At 33.4% G+C, this 14155-nt stretch overlaps 2 protein-coding genes across 5 annotated transcripts; one reads left to right on the forward strand and one right to left on the reverse strand.

Moving 5' to 3' along the window:
- Window positions 1–1084: 1084 nt before the first annotated feature.
- On the forward strand, window positions 1085–5063 carry LOC123894262 (dnaJ homolog 1, mitochondrial-like). 4 transcript variants are annotated; one of them, XM_045944212.1, is made up of 8 exons: window positions 1085–1373; window positions 1463–1504; window positions 1682–1807; window positions 2684–2922; window positions 3380–3416; window positions 3885–3942; window positions 4033–4143; window positions 4628–5063. In XM_045944212.1, exons 1-7 carry the CDS (start codon window positions 1287–1289, stop codon window positions 4110–4112), a joined length of 669 nt encoding a protein of 222 aa, XP_045800168.1. In that variant the 5' UTR covers window positions 1085–1286; the 3' UTR covers window positions 4113–4143; window positions 4628–5063. The 4 variants fall into 4 exon arrangements, with proteins under 4 accessions (XP_045800168.1, XP_045800170.1, XP_045800171.1 ...); XM_045944214.1 differs by having other exon boundaries at window positions 4644–5063; XM_045944215.1 differs by having other exon boundaries at window positions 4033–4138.
- A 279-nt stretch (window positions 5064–5342) lies between these two features.
- LOC123894256 (squalene monooxygenase SE1-like) lies at window positions 5343–10635 on the reverse strand. The gene is made up of 8 exons (XM_045944207.1): window positions 10220–10635; window positions 8267–8378; window positions 7928–8102; window positions 7332–7500; window positions 6529–6747; window positions 6127–6402; window positions 5711–5989; window positions 5343–5622 (listed from the first exon to the last, which is right to left on the reverse strand). Exons 1-8 carry the CDS (start codon window positions 10454–10456, stop codon window positions 5518–5520), a joined length of 1572 nt encoding a protein of 523 aa, XP_045800163.1. The 5' UTR covers window positions 10457–10635; the 3' UTR covers window positions 5343–5517.
- Between the last annotated feature and the right edge of the window lie 3520 nt (window positions 10636–14155).

Consider the following 14155-nt stretch of genomic DNA (forward strand, 5'->3'; position numbering starts at 1 on the left):
GAGAGAACTAAGCACTTGGATATCGACTGTCATGTGGTGAGGGAACGGTTGCAAGCTGGGCTTATGAAGCTACTCCCTGTGTCTGGTTTTCAGCAACTTGCAGACATCATGACCAAGGCTTTGCACCCAGCCAATTTTCACAGGTTGCTTACCAAGCTAGGCCTACTTGACATCTATAGGCCTCAGCTTGAGGGGGACTGTCAAGATACTAGTTCTTAGCATTTAGTTTTGATGCTTTACAGCTGTAATAAAGTTAGTTAGCATAACAACAAACTTGTATATATAGCTATAGTCATCAATTGTAACAAACTATTCGATTAACATTCAATAAAAATCCTTTTCCATTTCTCTTTCTTCTTCTGCTCTTTGCTTCCTCATTCATGGAAGCTCATCTTCTTGTTATCGTTGTAAATTCACAAAGTTTTTATTGTAAAAAAAAAGTCATAAAGTTTTTCTTATACCTTAAATGCATAATCTCCTAACCTCACTCTAAATTTTTTAGTAACAAGAAAAATAATAACTTTACTACACTAGATACAACATTGTTTTGAGGAGAGTTAGACTAGTTAAGATCGTTAGAGCAATTAGTTAGTTTGTCATTAAAATTATGGTCATGAATCATGATAAACTAATGTTTGAAATTAGACTAGTTTTTTTTTTTTTTTTTACTAAAATTAAAGGATATTCATTCATTCAAACTGATAGAGTACATCGATGTAATACAAATTCAAATTTGCTAAAAACAAAAAGGATGAATCTGCAAACAAATTCACAGCATCCATGTTAATAGCATAAAACGACAAATTACATAAGCCTACATATATGACTATATTGAAGTGTCTGGAATGTCCATGTCCCCAGATCTGCAGCGTTGATGACACAAAAGTCGACATTGAATAGATTTGTACTTGATCGGATCTAATCCTTCAACCTGAAACAAATGAACACCGCACAAAGACGGGAAAACAAAGAATAAGTTATAAATAATTGAATTTTGGTCAAGAATTTAAATAAAATAATTTAATTTGAAAATTCCTAAAAAGGATAAGTTATAAATATCTGGATTTCCCTCCCGGTCAAAAAAGTAAAATAAAAAATATCTGAAATTAACATTGAAGAAAACAAAGGAAAGATTCAGAGAGGGTTTGTAAACAAATAAACAAACTTGTGTAGTAACTTTGAATTCGAAATCGGAGAATAAACGCGAAGAAGAAGAAATATTATTATGAGTTTGGGTTCTGAAATTCGTTCTATTATTGAATGCTAATTTTATTCACGAACAAGAAATGAAGAAGAAAGAGGATTCCGATGACCCTAAAATTTGGGGTGCTGTTCTCTTCGGCTTAATTGGCGCCACCGCCGCTACTCTCGTCGTAAGCTTCAAGATTTCTCTGTTTTTCTCATTCCAATTTTAGGTTTATGTTAATTCGATTATAATTTTTTTCCTAATTTCAAATTTCAGTTTGGTCAGGTGCGAAAAACTGTTGAATGGTTCTCTCTTCAGGTGATTGATTCATTTACACTTCAAATTTAACAATTTTATTTAATTTCTAATTTCAAAATTTGTTTTTTTTTTATTTTATTTTACTCATGTTGAATAACTGAGGAATCTAGGTTTTTTGGTCAATGGTGAAACTGATTCTGTGTGTGTGTGTGTTTTTTTTTATCTCTTTTAATGTAGGTAAGTAGGTCTCAAGCATGGAAAGGAAAAAGTGGTAGTTCTTATAGAACAGCTTTTCAGGAAGAGGCGTGGAGAAAGCATAATAAGCGAATGCAAGAGGAGTATGAGGAGGAAATGGAAAGAGTGGTAAGTTTTATTATCGTCGTTGTCAAATGTCTTGATCAACTTTATATTGCATTATTGTTCGAATTTTAAATGCTAAGACTTGATCTAGTGTAGCTGTAATTTCGTTAGAAAGACGAATTGTGATGTTTTGGGAGTAAGATAAATTTTACTGCTTTATAGGAAGATAGAAAGAAATGAAATTTTTAGTGTAAGCTTCGGTGATCTATAACAATAAACTTAGAAGGGACTACTCTGACCAGAAAAATAAACATAAAGTATTCTTAGGGCAACGTATTCGCTCTTATTGGGTTTTAGTCTTTTAGATACTGATATGAATTGGTATTTTATTAACTAACATAGCCTTGTCATCTAGGCAAACATGATAATAAACTAAAATAGTCCCCGCCAAGGTCCCTTTGTAGCTGGAGTGAGATATCATTTTGTTGTGGATTGAGTCCTTTTTAACTCTCGGCACTTGAAAGGGACTAAGCGAGGTGCCAAGGTATATTATAGTAAAACAGAAAACAAAAGCTCTTGTATCCCCATATCAGCCTTTACATTTATGACCAATTTGTTCCTCACACAACTTTGTGCTTGGCTCAATAGGTTAAGGACCTATGTCTCGCCTCCTCCTTCACACTAATTTGGGTGTAGCTGCCTAGTTGCCTGCATTGCTTCCACCATTTATACTTCTCTCCTTGTGTACTCTGCCAAAAAATAAAAAGGGCTCGTCTAGGCAGGATGTATTTCTAAAAACGATGAAAGATCTCTAATATGAGAGGGGGAAAAATAACCTAAAAACAACATATTAATTCCTATATAATGCAATTATCTATAAATGTGCCCATGTATTCTGCATCACTACTCACTAGGCGATTTTCCATCTGCTCTTTGTAGGAACGAATAAGGCGTATGCAAAACGTGTTTAACAGAGAAAGAAATAAACACAAAAGAGGCTATGAAAGCTGGAGGGAACAAAATGGTACGGGCCAATATCATCAACATTTCGAAAGAGAAGATTGGTATTGGAAGACTGATGCTTCATACAGAGATAGGAGGACTAATTATCGAGAAACTCCAAGAGAGAGTGGAAACTATGCATTATCACATCACTACTCAGTTTTGGGTCTTGACAGGTACTCACAGAAATCTAAGACAATTGTCCATTTAATTTGTAGTTTTAGAGTAAATATTGTGCTTTGTTTACATATATTACCTTAGGAAGTACAAGATAACTGTTTTCATTATAGATTATAGAAAGGAAAACAAATGAGAACTGTATTGATGAAGAAAATGCCTTATACTCTATGGGTTAATACATGCTTACATGGTAAATCCAGAGCCGTCAATTACATGTAATTTTAAACAGTATGTACTTTAAACCTAAAGAAGTACATGTGATTTTGGTACCTAGTAATAGTTGCAACTTGCACCATCAGTATATGTGAATGGAGTTTCCAAATTTTGCTTAAACTGTAACTTTGTAAATGCTTAAAGACATGTACATGATTATGTGCTATCTGTAAATGAAGTTAGCATGCTTGTTTTTCTTTCAAGATTAGCCATTAAATTTAGCTTTCTGGTGGACTTCAGGTTTAGGAAAGCACCATATTCAGATGCTGAGATTAAGGTAGCTTTATTTTCTCAAACTCAATTTAGCTTTCTGTTGGTATTTTTCTTTGTTTGTCTCTGTCAATTGCTATGTGCATCACAATCATCTTGATACAAGTGTTTCATCCCATTTTACTTTTGGTGTTTTTGATATGACCAGAATGGAAACTTCTATAATTTACTGCATAGACTGTGTTTGAGCACTATTCTTGAACAACTAGTTTCATAATTATCCCATTGTAGAGTAGTAAAACCATAATTTATGTACATATTACAACTATTTGCCTTGCTAGAGAGTGCAGTGTTCCATCTTATTCGTACAGTATTTCAGTGACTTCTATCCTGATTTGATGTCCTGTAGCTTGTTTTCCCTTCAGATTATTAAGTATTCTGATATTGTTGATACTGTTTCTTATTGCTCTCTTTCTTACATTCCCTTGTTACTTTGTTTTTGTTTCGTTTCTTAATTATCCTCTTACTTTTGCAGTCAGCATTTAGGACAAAGGCAAAAGAGTATCATCCTGATCAGAACCAGGATAATAAAGGTAGGTCTTGACTTATTTTCTGTGCATAAGATCTTGTAATCTCAAACTTCGGTATTATTAATCACATAATCATGGATGGGATAATGGCAGACGTTGCTGAAGCTAAGTTCAAAGAAGTGATGTCTTCATTCGAGGCCATAAAAGAGGAAAGGAAGAACCACAATCAGTAATTGTCAAACTCTGAACAGGAAAGGATGTAAGGTATTCCAAGTAATTAATAGAGTTCATTATTTATTCATTTAATTTTCATTCAGATAAATTATGAATTTGCTGCAAATAATATTTCTGCAATCATTAGAGTTTTTTTTTTTGTGTGTTTTGGAAATTCGTCTATTTAAGATATGTATTTAATTAATTAGAATTCCAAAATGTAATACCTCTGTATTGTGGTCTTAGTAGTGATCGCTTAATAATTCACCTTCTGTATGCAGTTTGAGCTCTTTCATAGTTCATACTAGTCAAATTATTTTCTCACAACTGTCATTATTATTGCTACATATAATGTTGGATACAATTTGCTTGCACTAGTACTTTCTTTCTCAATCACTTGTTTGTTTCTGAAACCAAATATTAACTAGAAAAACTACCTTGTACGATCTTAAAAGTGTTTTAACTTATGTGTGTTTTATGCATTGATTATACTGATCATAGCAGTTTAATTTTGTCTCTATGCTTCAATTAACAGAATTGACACATAACAGATATGTAACTCATCTGAGATGTACAAAGAAAATCTCGGAATAATATTACATTGTAGTCAGCGCAACTTCATTGAGAGGCAATGCCATTGCCATGTTTGAACGCAGCCGGCAAACATTCAAAGGTTGAATATGGAAGCTATAGACAGAGATGGACACAATTAAGTGCTGTTTGGAAGAGTTTTTTTTTATAAATTTATCTTATGAGATAAGCATCTGTATAACAAGTGTTTGGAAGAACTAATAAATATAGCTTATGATATGTTCATAAGCAATTTTCAATTTATTTTTATGAATTTCTCAAAATAGTTCATAGAAAATTTATACAGAGCATCCTTTTTGTGTTCGATTGTAATTTTGTAAAAGCGTCATAAATTTAAGCTCTTATATGATTAACATTTTATAGAATGCCCCCTTATTGAATATTGAATTTAAATTAGTTCTGAAATTCTGTAGCACTTACACTTTGCTAAGATGTTATTTTGGTCTTTGTACGATATATTCATTTTTCATACTAGTTTTGTCATCAATATTTGCATGATTATTGGTTTATAACTTGTTGTCTGGCAAAATAATTTTACGCCACTTAAGATTATGACTTCACTTCTTGCAAGATTTTTTTTTTATTGAAGTTTCAATCAAATGATGATGAAATAACAACCAACTATAAAATGTTATATGAAATTCAAACTGGAAAAAAAATAAAGCAAAGAACCCTGCAATTTAATATTGACTCCATAAAGAATCAAAATTAAAAGCCAGAATGTTTACACATTTGATGTGTCTCAATCAAATTCAATAGATTTCTGATTAAAACAATGCTAATTCATCTTGAAAACACTTTGACTTTTAAAGACATATTTACTGGATTACAAACTTATGCAGCCGGAGGAGTTCTGTAATAAGCTGGAACAGTTGCAGGGAAGAACATTTGACGTACTCCTTCTGCCTTAATTATGGGCAAGATGATTCCTGATGCACTCTGCCAAATGACAATGATTTTAGCAATTAAAGTTGGTTTTCTAACAATTTATAAAAAAAACAATGAATCCCAAAAGCTTCCTACTTACAGCAATTAATCGGACTCCAATCCATATGCGTTTAGGGGAAGGAAATGGTAACAATAAACGTCCAACACCATATATTGCGACGGAGAAGAAATGAAGAACCAAACTCAAGGGGCGAGGATTTAATCCTGAAAGCAAAGAGACTGGTCCTTCTGAGAATAAACCCCCAAGACTCAGATAATCAAAGCAAGCTTGGCGCATTTCTTTCCTGGCTGGATCAGGTGATGCGCAAAAAACCTTGTAAAGTGCTCCTGCCAACGTATTTATGGTGGATGCTACTGGCTGTATATTCAAAGATTAAGATACCTTAGGCATTCAGCACAGTTAAAAAGGTTCATGAATACTTATGCATCATCTTTTTAATTCAAAAAGAACAAAAATTAGGGTGAAGAGGTGGTTGCGTCAGTTTAAGTCATTACCTTACGCAAGGTATAGAAGGATTCAAGGTATTTGCAAAGGCTAGGTGCATCATTCAGGTCACGCAAAGGCTTGAGGAGATTTCGCAGCACTACTATATCAGATAATGCCACAGTCATCCCGCCACCGGTTAGGGGATGGCGCATGTTGAATGCATCTCCCATCAAAAGGGCTCCTGGAGTAGGATAAGGAGCAGCTGGCATGCTTCTGTTAGGCATTGTCCTTATGTTACCCTTGTCCACGGCAGCTATGAAAGCATCATGAATCTCAGGGGGAACCTGCAATATTTTTACCCTTATTATCAGCCAAGGATGTGAAATTTAATCCTGCTCTCACTGAGTGTAAAGTAATTAAATGCTGAGACTAAAAAACAATTTGTACTTGTAGAACCAAAAGTATGGTACCTGTGGAGCCACCACTGTCTTCAAATACATTGCCATTTCACCATTGGCGATAGATGGAACCTTCTGACCAGGAACATCAACCAGACAGCGAACTTCTGTACTACTTATGGGATAGAACAGAACCGGTGAAGGATCTCCTAGTATGACGTGACCATGATTTGCACATGGAAGTTCACAATTTTCCAAAACTAAGCCAACAAAACAAGAGGGAACCTCTACCTGCAAACATAGAAAGATAAAAAATAAAATAAAATCAGTAATCCAGAAGTTTACAGACTACTGGTTTTTACAAAGACGGCTGGCAATAATAGACGTGGGGAGAAAATAATGCAAAATGTGATATTTATAGTTTTGTGGATGCCTATAACTTCATAAAACAACCACCACCAAACCTTATTCCAATAAGGTTGACTACATGGATCAAACGACGTTATGATATTCTATCATGGACCATATCTTTATCCAAATGTCCAAATCATCGACCACCAATTCTTTCTTGATAGTTTGTCCTATAGTTTTTCTTGGTCTTCCTCTACTACTAGCATTTGAGTTACCCTCTGATTTTACTCTCTTTACTATGGAATTTAAAAGTCTCCTCCACACATGCCCAAATCACTTTAGTCAATATTCAACTATCTTATCTACTATAAATGCTACCCGAACTCTCCAACGCTATCATTCATAATCATATCTAATCTAGTATTTCCACACATCAAGCGCAACAATTTCATCTCAGTAACTTCATAGTAGAATGAAAACTAGATCATATATAATAAATATATTTAAGCTGAAAATTTTATCACCTTAGGATTACAAAGAGAACGGCGCAAGTTGGAGAAACAGCCATCACAAACAATGGTAAGAGGTGCACATGCTGATAATTCCTGAGCATCTTTCGTTTTGTACTGTACACCTTTAATTATACCTTGTTCTTCAAGCAGGGAAGTGACAGTTCCTTGCTCCAATCGTACACTACATAATATAAGATATAAGATAATAGGACAAACGTTAACGAGTTACAACTGGAGAAATAAAGTAAAAAGTGTTTAATGTTAAAGAAAACATTTACTGTTTGAAAACAACACTATTACATAATAATTGTGTTTTAAAGATTTAGAAGTATTTAGTATAGTTTATCTTAAGTCTCTTAAGTCTTAACCAATGGCCTTAGCCTCTTAGGTATCTCGTTAACAAGATCCTTAAAATATCAATCCAAGTCAGCTTAATTGACACTAATAGAATGAAATTGAAAAGAAAAAGAAAAAAAAGGTCAAATGAAACAGTTTGCAGAAAATAAATCCTGCGTGCAATGTAGAGTCATAGGCAGGTAGAACACAGTAGCAAGCCGAACTTTATATCCAACAAAAAAGGACTGTGAAGTAAAGGAAGAAACCATTACTTGGGAAGGGAGGAAGCCTTCTCTCTCATCCTCTGAATAAAACGCCCATTGTGAAAGCTTCTGCCAGCGATATCTGAGTGAAACTTTTCCAAGGGATAAGAGAGTCGTGTGTGTTTCCCATCCTTGAAAAGAGCATATCCAAACACTTTCTGAGCATCAATTTTCTCCACACAATCTGCAAAAATAGACAAGCCATGATCATTCTCCATTTTGTTGTAAGTGGAATTAAAGAAGAGGAAAAATAATCATGTGTACTCCAGCACTCAAGATCAGCCAGAATGTAGAAGTTGAAGAAATAATGTGTCATATACACATAGTTAAGTTTGCGCGTTGCAGTACCTTCAAGACCCAGCTCAATCAATTTGAGATAGCCTCCAGGCTGTAGCAACTCTCCAACAATTCGGTCCGGTTCATTCAAATCACGTTCAATAACAAGTACTCGACGTCCATCCTACAGTAGATAATAGTTATACTATCAAAAGTTTATAGTGAATCTGTTTTAGAAAACAATACTTAATTAAACATTAAAAAAAAAAACAGTACTTAATTAAACATTCAAAAAAAAAAACAGTACTTAATTAAAAACTTCCAATATGTCATGAATCAACTTGATCAACACAAACATAAAATGGGAGACAAAAAGACAGGAAAAAGGGGAGGACCACACCAGTTGAGCTGTATCTCAGAACCTTGAGACCAAAAGTATAGTTAGGAGTCAGTTTTCAAGTTTTAGCCTAAAAAGAATATGGAAAACTAAATCTTAACTTCATTGATGAACCCTTTGTCACCCCAAAGGGATATTTATACAAGGAGGAAAAACAATGAGGTTAAAATACCCTCACAAGAGAATTAATAAACTAAAAGAAACACCCTCAAACTAATTAAAACTAACTCTAACTGATTATTTACTAATTATCTATAACTGATTATCATTACAATCATCCAATATCCCCCTGCAGCACACACAGAAGGAGAAAAAAAAAGAACAAAGTTAGTGGTTGTCTTTTCAAAGGTGATGTTGCATTTACATTTGCTTAGAAGAAAAATATTTGCTTCGAATACAAGAGTGTTTGACTGTTAAGTTTTTAATTACATAACTACTTATTGTACTTAGAAATCGAAAAGTGGGGCGGGCACAGGGTAACAATTCTCAACTACCCATTTGGCCACTCCTATGGGTGAAAATTGCATCTATCCACCACATGTAAGACTTTCCATTCTTATTCAAATATCAATGAAAATAAATTTGACATATATCCATAGATATCTATTGATAATTAGAATATGGTAAATAAAAATTGTTTAAGAAAATCATAAGAAAATTTAATTTGAAGTAACTTATGTAATACAAAGTGATGATATATTACTTGAAATTAAAATATAATACTACTTAAATAAATTTATAATATTATTTATATTATCCATAACAAAAAAAAAATTATAATAACAGCAACATGGTATTCTGCTCAAACAAGTACCAAAAGTACCTTAATTGAAAGTTATGACATAAATTGAAAGCTGTAGATTGTAACTGGACTAGATGCACACAAACATAGATCATGGACGTCTCAATATCTGTCCCCACTTCATTGATAAGTGGTGGAGGAAAAAACTTCATGTACTGTCAATAAACCTAACTAAAACCTGACCCACAACGGGTTTAACCTAGATATGGACATCTACAGATACCATTAATTTTATCATCCCTATCATACCCCTTCCCCATCAACACTGCCTTGTAGTAATTCATAGTAACACGCTATGAAGCACAGACACTCTTCGGATTAGACGTGTCTCAGTGTCGAACATGTATCTGTCACCGACACAGCACTGACAATTATAATTACATTGAATTATATTATTTTATAAGTTATTATCGGTGTCAAACGTGTAAGTGTCCATGTTGTGTCTGTGTTCGCGCTTCATAGGTAACACATGCTAATCGATAATTCCATAAAACCAGATACAAGCAAAGTATTTCAAATTGAATTTCAATATGAAGAAGATAAACATATTATTCCTAATAATTTTCTCCCAAAGTTAGCAAAAAAATTAATAATTTTAAAATAACTTATTCAAAAATCTGAAGCAATGAAGAAACTTAATAGAGAAACATAATATTTTAAATTCTGAAGCAACGAAGAAACTAAAAATGAATTTAAAAATCAATAAACACTCCTTGAACAAGTGAAACTTAATTTTTCTATCAAATTAAGCACAAATCAAAATCCACAGCAACTTAATTTTCTATAATCTAAGAAGAGAAACTAGGAAATGAAAATAGTAAAATACCTTGCCGAGAGTGTAAGCGAGAGCGGAGCCAGCAACACCGGCACCAACAATGATGATATCAACGTCTCCGTTAGGATTAAAAGATCTACATTCACCGGTGGCGGTTGTAATGTTCTCGGTTGTGTTTGAAGTGGTTGCTGCTTCAGAACGATTCTTACGAGAGAGAATGAAATTGTAGAGTGCGAAGATGGTGATAACGGAGGTTATTATGAATTCGAGCGCGTAAGAGTCCACCATTTCAATCGCGACGGAGAAGATGGCGGTGCGGTGTTGTGCTGTATTTTCCCTCTATCTTTCTCTCTGCTTCGCTGGACGCGATGTGGATTTGAAAGGATACATACACATAGATAACTGTTGTTGTTTGCTTGCGTGGCTTAATAGAACCCAAGAAATTTTATGAAAAATTATTTTGAATTAAAGTTGTTTTCACAATAAATAAATATATTATATAATTTGATAAAGTCACTTTCACCTTAATTAGAGGTATTGAGTTTGAACTGAGGTTAATAAAAAAAAATAAAAAATTGACGAATTGTTCAAAAAAAATTTGAGATTGATTTTGATATTAAATCTTTTGGAAAATTAACCAATTGCAAATTCAATTATGTTATGGTAATATGTTTTTCTTTTCTTTTTTTCACAAATGGTATTATTTGTTTTTTTTGTTACAAATAGAGAAGAGATATAGAAATATCACTAGGAAATGTAGAAATTTTCACTAAAGGTGAGTCAAATAGAGCACTCATCTTTGCCAGCACATTCGCACACATATTATCTTCCTGGAACATATGATTAGTCACAACCTCCCAATTATCTCTAGCAAGAAATTGATGAATACTAAATATTTCATTCGCGAACCGGTGATGAGCAGAAACTCCTTCTCGAATTAGACTAACTGTCTGAAGCAGTGTTTTAAAAACCGAACCGGACCGGCCGGTCCGACCAGTTGAACCAGGAACCGGAGGGTAGACCGGTCTGGTACGTATGTTGGATCGCCCATGCTATTGGACCGGCGAAAACCGGTAAAACCGGTGAAAATCGGTGAACCGGCGGTTTAACTGCATATATATTTTTTCCTAGCCCAAAACGACGTCGTTTTGCCTAAAAACTGAAAACTAAATTTACTTTTTTTTTTAGAAAACTAAATATTAGAAAATAAAGAAACAAGAGAACGACAAAATCACAAAATAGAAACTGAGTTCATCTTCATCTTTTTGCTTTAAACCCTAGCGCAGCAGCGGCGGCCTCTTCATCAGTTCACCTTCTTTGAATCTCCGTCAACCGTCGTAGCTTCATCGGTGTCGGTGAGTGTTTCTATTTCTTTCTTTGTTTCTAATTGCTATTTCGACAGGTTCATCTTCTCTCAACTTTCTTTTTTTTCTTCAATAGCTACTTTTAGGGAATGGGTTGGATATTGATGAATCATATCATATGCTATGCTCAATTTGTGTTCAATTTGTGTTCAATACAATTTTTTTTCTCCCGGTCTGAATGAGCAAATTTTTTATGTTATGCTTCATCTGATAGTTACCTTCATCGTTAGTTTTTTTTTATGCTAAGCTCAAATTTTTTGTGCTTTATTCTATCTTTGACTTTGTGTTCGGTACTTATTAATTTCTATCTATGCTATGCTTTGTTACTTACTTTATTGTTAATCTTTTAATTTCTATTTTTGTGTTTTCTTTTAATTTCTATCTATGCTATGCTCTGTTACTTACTTTTCTTTTAATTTTTTTTATCGTGTTTAAAACTTATTTGGATTTTTATTTTGTACTCCGTACTATTTTAATGTGTGTGATGTGATGACAATGTTTAAGATTTTAATTTAAGAACTTGTGGCATCATGAGTTTATGGCATTTTCAAATTTTTATATTTTTTATGCATTTTTTCAAAGACCGAGTTATCTTATTCGACCGGTTTAATACCTATATAGTTTTATTATAGAGACCAGTTCATTCTACCGGTTTGTCATGCGGTTCGACCAGTGACCTAGTGGTTCGACCAGTGAACCAGTGCCCTCACAGATTCGATGTCCGGTCCGGTTTTTAAAACACTGGTCTGAAGCAAGTAATTTGCCTGAACCCACTCCCCCGATAGATTTGCAAACCATGTCACACTACCATAAGCTCTGCCAATAAAATACTTCGGACTGCAGCAACCCCATAGAAACCCAAAATAAAATCTCCATCATTATCATGCATCATACCGCCGTAACAGGTTGTATTTGAAGCGCCCAACAAGCTACCATCAACATTGAGACATACAGTTCCTCACAGGCCTGGACCAAGTTACTAGCCGCAGATTTGCGGAATTAGCCACTGTCGTATGAGGAAGAGTAAAGAGAGCATCACAAAATTTCAACAAGGAATAAATCTTCACCACACTGGCATGAGTACTTTCTTTATGATTATGATTATAGACCCGTGCTTCTTACCCAAATTCTTGCACCACGTGAAACTATCAATACCTTGAGAACAAATGGTAATTTGTTTGTGAGTTGTTGGAATTCTTATACCATAAGGACCCGTTTGGTGCGCAGGATAGAATATTAACAGGATATGATAAGAAGCTGGATAAGGATATGATATGATAGTGATAGGATAAACACTTATCATATCTTGTGTTTGGAGCACACATGATAAAAAACATGATAGCATTATGTTATCATATCATGTGTTTGGTGCAACTTAATATTGACAATAAATACATATTACAAAAAATAGTACAATAATTTCACTTATATTTTAGCAATATTATATAATAAATTTTTAAATATTTTATTTTAAATAAATTTTTACCTTAATATAATGACAAACTTAAATATCGAAAAAATTCGCACGGTCTTTTAACTAGTTATATTTAAATGATCAAATTATCATAGTGAAATAAATACTTTTTAAAAAAATAAGTAAATAAATTTTCATATTTTTAAATGACATTAAAATATTAATAAATAATCAAACAAAATGTAATTTTCCTTAGAACACAAAATTAGGAACTGATAAACAAAATTAGGTTACAACAACACAGTACTTTTTGTTTTCAGCCAACAGAAGAATAAAATTAGGAACTGAGAAACAAAATTAGAGATTAATTAGGAATTAGAAGCTCATCAAATCGATTTATGGTCATTAGAAGCAAACCAATTTTAAATTGTTACATGAAAGAAAGTGGAATTGAGAGAAAAGAGGATGTTGCAAATTAATTGTGGATTGTAACATGAAGAAGGTGCAAACAATTGAATCAATTGTAGAAAAACTGACAAGAGTGGATCAGGAGAGAAGGTATTTTTGTGAATGATTGATGGTGGAGTTGGAAAAAAAAGGACGAGCTTGGTAGATGATGGGAATCGAAGAAGGTACTTTTGTGGAATAGAAAAATCACGCGCATGTTAAAGTTATCCTATCAGGTTGGTAACCCACCAAAAACTAAGGATTAAAATAACAAATGAGTAATAGGATATGATTAGTAATAGGTTAGATTTATCCTTTCCTCTTGGTGCACCAAACAAGAGATTTAAACAGGATATGATAATTTTATCATATCCTATTGTCTTATCCTGCGCATCAAACGGGCCCTAATGATAAAGAATCTAGATAGCATTACATATTACATAATGATGTTCTAGATAAGTAAGCATATTTCTTTTCAGTAGCATATGGTGATTGAATAGAGTGCAAAACATAATGTTAAATATTTTTTTATAAAATTACACTGCAGATCCTTTATCTTACTTTTTTGTAATACTTTAGTCCTTATCTTTTTTTTTTTTGAAGAAGCTAAATTAGCCCATCCAAATTGGCACCAGAGATAATCGAACCTCAGACCTCAAGAGGAGCACACTCTCAGGTCCCAAGCCAATACCAATGCACCAACCCAAGTGGGTATACTTTGGTCCTTATCTTATTTAGTTATAAAAAATAAATGACATAAAT

This window comes from Trifolium pratense, linkage group LG7, assembly GCF_020283565.1.
Source record: "Trifolium pratense cultivar HEN17-A07 linkage group LG7, ARS_RC_1.1, whole genome shotgun sequence".
Taxonomy (NCBI): Eukaryota; Viridiplantae; Streptophyta; class Magnoliopsida; order Fabales; family Fabaceae; genus Trifolium; species Trifolium pratense.